The sequence below is a fragment of the Mastigoproctus giganteus genome, chromosome 9, assembly GCF_048544385.1.
Source record: "Mastigoproctus giganteus isolate SK-2022 chromosome 9, ASM4854438v1, whole genome shotgun sequence".
Taxonomy (NCBI): Eukaryota; Metazoa; Arthropoda; class Arachnida; order Uropygi; family Thelyphonidae; genus Mastigoproctus; species Mastigoproctus giganteus.
In genome coordinates this window covers 167,461,702-167,467,701 of record NC_143583.1, presented here as the reverse complement: position 1 = coordinate 167,467,701, position 6,000 = coordinate 167,461,702, and the positions used below count along the sequence as shown (strand labels likewise).

The window sequence follows — 6,000 nt, the reverse complement described above, 5'->3', positions numbered from 1 at the left end:
TAGTGAATCAGCACATATTCAAAAAATTTTAGTTTCCTCAAAAAATAATAGTTAGATTTCCGCCTATTTATTTATTTATTTATTATCTCTCTATACATTAAGAAAGTTTTCTTCCTAGTGATATTTATTCGAGCCAGTGGGATAAGACAGCGGGGCAATACGTCATTACAAATGGACAGGTAAATATTACATTGTCTTCCATTGAAAGACTACTTTCATACTGTTCACCATCTTCGTGCACATGCTTCACTCTGTAATACATGACCACGCACGGCATCATTTGATGTTCCATTTTAATGTCAGCTGATGAAGGGACTCGATATAGTTTGTGTATTTGTAAATAGTTTAGTATTTTACAAGTATTTTAAATATTTGTATAGTTTGTAAATATTTTAGTCCTTTTTCAGATGCAACAACAAAAAACGTTACAATGGAATATCAAATTATGCTGGGCGTGGTCATGTATTAGACAGTGAGGCACGTGCATGAGGTAGGTGAACGTAAAATGGAAGGAACACAAATGGGTTACTGGGCAGAATCAGACACTTGCTGTTGACAATGTACAGTAGGTATGTGGGACACATGCCAACGTTCCTTGTATTGCAAGACAACTACCTCCATAACGTGCACATGCTTCTCTGTCTAATACATGACCACATCCGGCATCATTTTATGTTCCATTGTAATGTTTCTTGTATATAAATGTTATCTGATAAAGGGACCCATCATCCTGATATAGTTTGTATATTTGTAAAGAGGTTAATATTTTAAATATTTGTATAGTTTGTAAATATTTTAGTCCTGCTCTTTTGGATGCAACAATTTTCCTCATGCATCATGGAACCTGAAGCAAAAAGCCTTTCCCTAAGTGATCTATGTAAACGCAGGTAAATAATTAAAATAGTGATATTTATTCGACCTTGAGAACGCCGTGTGGTGTGGTGTTGTGCGGTAGCCAATGGGAGAAGAGGGGGTGCGGGTCATGGGGTACAAGTGGGCAGGGCAATTACTTCACTACAAATGTACAGGCAAATAATTACCTAGGTAATTTCCTGATTAGATATCGCTCATAGTGTTTAGGTAAGGTGTCAACTGTGGTTTCCCACATCTGCACCATCAGTACTCTTGTGATGAATACGGAACCTCTGTAAAAGCCCAAAAAGTGTTGTATGTTTCTTGTGTAGTTTAGTGTTGGGTTCTGTTTTTGTTAGATTCATGGTCGCAGGGCCCCTAGTGGGACTCCACATTGCCCACCACTGGGAGGTGAGCCAGGCTGTCCACAGTACTCTGGCTGCTCTCCATCAGTGGATCGCCTGAGCTTCCTGACGGAGAAGGAAAAAAAAAAAAAAAAGCATGAGTGAGGGAGATAGCTGAAGGATCGGATTAAAAAGGGGGAGGAAGAACATCAGTGTGTTTCGACAGGTGTGTCTTTTACATAGAAAAGATTTGACTTACTCCGTCATACCTCAACATTTTACGTAGAAAAGTGTGCGCGGGGGTTGGCGAGCAGGGAGCGAGGCCCCCTAGTTATTATTTTATTTTTTTTTAAGTTCAAGGTTGCTTTAATTATTATTGTATTCCCTATCTGCTCTTCGCCTGGCTCCACGCGCTAGGGATGAATGTTGGGAGGTGCTTTCCTTGGTAATTGCACCTTTCCGTAATCAAGTGGTCTGATCTGATGAACAATACATGTAGGACAGCACTGGTACCGCCGAACAAACACTCCTATGGCCTCCACTGTGTAAGTTTCATGTACCATGAAGCTATATCAAACAGCACAACGTTTCAAGATTTCTCCCCCCCTCCCTCCGTTTTGACAGCATAACATAATTAAAGGGGAAATGGTGGATTATAGTGCAATTCGCTGTACAATTTTTATGAGAATAACTAAGACATTGCATGCAAAAAAATGTGATCTGGGGAATCTCCTACATTCACAATAGTCAGTTTCAAAATTCATTTAACGGACGAATGAAAACTTTTATAAAATCACGTGTGCATGAATGGAAAGCTCTTAATTTTCTTTGATTGACTCTTCTTATTTTTAGCATTAGTAGAGGCATATGATGCAAGAAAGCAAGCTTATGTAGCTTCAGCCAAAACATAAAAAAACACTCCCATTTCACCTCTCGTTCGTTCGAAATACCTGTCCAGCTGAGCCTTAAATTTGTTTAGGCTATCAACTTCCACAACAAGTGATGTGTAAGATGAAAAATCTTACATGTTAATATTTTAGAAAAGAGTGAGATTTATTTAAAATAAAGCTTAGGAAATAGCAAAATAGGACAGTAAACACTATCAGTCACTAATATTATTCTAGGTCACTCATAAAGAATTAAAAATTAGACAAGGTTGAATTAGAGAAGGGAGTGGTAAGCTATTAGCAATTAGGGATACATTTCAGTTCCCACCGTGGCAAAGAACAAACAATAACAACGGGAATGGTGACAGCACTACTGGCGTGCAGGTGCGAATAACTATGTCCAGAAAGAACAAAAGGGCTGTAGACAACATTCTCGGACATCCCTTTGTCCGGTGACACCTAAAATATCGGCCAGGTAGTAAATACGGATCAAATTACTCCGGCTAGCAATCTATTTGCGTCTGACTGTCGGCAATGGCATGGTTGTTAGGGCATGTAAAATAAATCTGCTAAGCTTAACGAAGGGTGGCGAAGGTGACGGCGAACTTCAAAGCAGCGGATTGCCTGGGAAAAATTTGGAAATTTATTAAAATGAGCTCTGAATATACAGCTTGAGAAATTTTAAAGGACGAATAGGAAATGATGAAAGTTGACAAAAGGGAGAAGATTGGTTAAAATCTGAGAAAAAAGGCAGGCCCGACATAAGGAGGCGGTACGTAATTGAGATGGACAAAAAGGGAGGACGGGATGAAAAAGCTGTGCAGTGCTGTGAGCTGGGAAGGAGTTTTTGTTGGTTTTTGGTGAAAATGAGTAAGGAAAGACAAAGTTGAGTTTTTGACAACGTTAGTGGGAAAATGAGTTGTGTAGGGTTAGATAAGTCCTGTCCTGTCAGCGAGTTGGGAAAGATCTGACAAATTAAGATGGAGTAGTGAAGGGTTAGATAAGTTTAGTGCAGTCAGTAAGTTAAGAAAAGTTAGTGGAGTTTCATAATAGAAGAGAACAGTCGAGTAGTCCGTTATCGGAATATGCAAACGACTGAAGTTATGAAGAAATAAACCTGTCCGTTCTAGGAAGGTAGTGAAAGTGGCCAGCGTGAAAATAAGTAGTGTAAGGAGAAAAATAACCCTAGTCGATCATCTGAAGGCAGTGATAAAGGCAAGGCGCAGATAAGTGAGCTGAGAAGATAAAGTTGTAATTCCTAGTCCGCCAGAATAGCTGAACCGAAGGTTAAGTAGCAGTATCGAAGACGAGCCCATAAATTCCTAAAAGACACAATGATGCCCTATTTAGATGTAGACTACAGCCCATGGAGAAACTTGAAGTTCTGAGATGAATGCAGTTGGTAAACGATGATGCCATTCCCAGACAAGGAGCTGAAGGCCCCAAAACGGAGAAATCCGATTCGTAAAATTAAGTAAGTGACTAGTTATATAGTATTCTCCCTCACAAATAAAGGACTGTTGGAACTCTAATATCAGATTAGTATAACGTTTAGAAAGATGTTAAGGGAAAGATATACAAAGATATAAATATATATGTAAATATAGAGATAAGTCAGATGATAGTTTTGGGTTTTGATTAATGTATAATTAGACATACGTAGAAAAGCAAAGGAGAGAAATTTGATACTTGTTATTAGTTATTGTTTAACATATAGGTACGATATATTTTGGAAGGGAAGGGTAGAGAATACAGAGAAAGAAATAGCCTTATGAATGTAGCTAACACTTGGGACCAGCATTAGTCCAGAAATTGGTGTCAAATGTACTATCTGTCTTGATTAGAGAAAGTTGTGAAATTATATTCCCCAAGACAAAATGGGGTACTAATTAAAACGGAAGTTAAGAGTGAAATTCCTAAATCAATACATAAGGTAAGAATTTGATTTAAAGTGGAGAAAGGGTGTACCTAATCCTCTTAAGTAATTATTGTTCATGTGTGAAGAAGCTATAGCAGTTTTTGTAAAGAGATTAAGTTTGTTGTGTATAAAGAAATAACCTTTCTAGTGTAAAACTAATGTATTTAATTGCCATATATAACTGATAATACATAGGCAAATTTGAGTAATAATAATATGTGCTTGAGAGTTGTTAATTTTTATGTTGTGTATATAAGTGTAAATAAAATGTTATGTTATATATTAATATGTGTGTTGTTTGTCATTCTTGAACACTCAGCCTGTCTGAAGGGAATTATAAATAATTGAGAAGTTCCCTCGAATTTTGGAATTCTCCTGTAAAGTAAAGTCAGATGTGTAAGTGGGGAAATTAAAATAAGGTGGACAACAACTCATAAGGGAACAAAAAAAAATAAAATATAAAATTAAAGAAATAAAAATATCATTCTTTTTATTCCACCCCCCACAGATGGAAATCTGTTCCACCAGCCAACCACCCGCTGGCTAAATGCAAATTTCCACATATCTATCCTACATCTGTCTTTCCTCAGTTTGAATTTATGCCCTCTCAGGTGATTATTCTGAGCAAGAGGAAGAGTCCCGTCAGCATTGAGCATGCTCAAACCATTCACGGCTTTTTTTTTTTTATTATTAATTAATTTGCAAAATTAAGCCTTTCTTTGTAAGAGTAATCCTTTGTTCCATTCATTAATCTTGTTGCCCTTCTCTGTACTCGTTCCAGCAGCTCAACATCCTTCTTGAAATGAGGCCTCCAGACCTGTATACAGTACTCAAGGTGTGACCTGACCATCCCTGCTAGAAAAATTCCTGTATATCACTGACAAAACACCATGAGCTACTCTTGCAGCCCGTCTGTACTGCTCAGAAAACTTCATATCTGCCTGCACAATTACTCCCAGGTCCTTTTCATTCTCTACCACTGTCAGTGTAGTACCACAGAGTTGATAAGTTACACTGGGGTTACTGTTTCCCATACGTAGTACTTTACATTTGTCAATATTAAACTTCATTTCCCACCTCTCAGCCCATCCAGATCCTGTTGCAGCAGCATACTGTCAGTAGTGTCCTTAACAACCCTGCCAACCTTTGTAGCGTCTCCAAACTTGGACATTAAGCTTGATATACCATCATCAATATCATTTATAAATATAGAAAACAACAATGTACCCAACACTGAACCCTGAGGGACTCCACTAATAACATTAGTACATGAACAGCAGTGTCCATTGATTACCACTCTGTCTTCTCCCACTCAACCATCTCTTTATCCATAGCAGCAATTTGCCTCCAGTGCCACACTGCTCCAATTTGTGCAGGAGTCATCCATGTGCAACAGTATCAAAAGCCTTTCTAAGATCCAAGTATATAATATCAAAGTTATTCCCTGCATCCAGTTCTTTTGTTACTACATCATAGTATCCAATCAAATTAGTCAGGCAAGACTTTCCCTTAACAAAACCATGCTGTGTCCGAGCTATAACTGAAGTCTTGTCTAGATGATCCTGCAGTGCTTCTTTAACCAGTGCCTCCATTAATTTTCCTGGAACAGAATTTAAACTCGCAGGCCTATAATTACTTGTGTCAGCCTTTGATCCTCCTTTGTGAACTGGGGTCACATTTGCACATCTGCAGTCTATGGGTACATCTCCAGAGTCCAAAGAAGCTCTCATAATTATGGCTAAGGGTTTTCTTACTTCCTTTGCTGCCTCCTTTAATATAACTGGATAGATTCCATCCACCCCGGGTTATTACAAAATCATCCAGCTCACTGCTATAGTTTATTTCACCTCTGGCATTCCCCTTCCTGAATAACTCCTCATATATGAATGTAGATGCAAAATACTCGTTTAGTTTGTTAGCCACCTGAGCAGGATCATCAACAGTTGAACCATCAATATCCAATGAACCAATCTGATTAATCCCTTTCCTTCTATAGTTT

The 6,000-nt window shown here is 38.2% G+C and overlaps 1 protein-coding gene across 1 annotated transcript in view; it reads left to right on the top strand.

Moving 5' to 3' along the window:
- Positions 1-267: 267 nt before the first annotated feature.
- Positions 268-6,000, top strand: part of LOC150080872 (WD repeat-containing protein 46) — a 210,184-nt gene continuing 204,451 nt past the window's right edge. Inside the window, exon 1 of the mRNA XM_090380845.1 lies at positions 268-324. Coding sequence (XP_090236971.1) covers positions 307-324 — 18 coding nt within the window. The 5' untranslated portion in view covers positions 268-306. The remainder of the gene's footprint in view (positions 325-6,000) is intronic.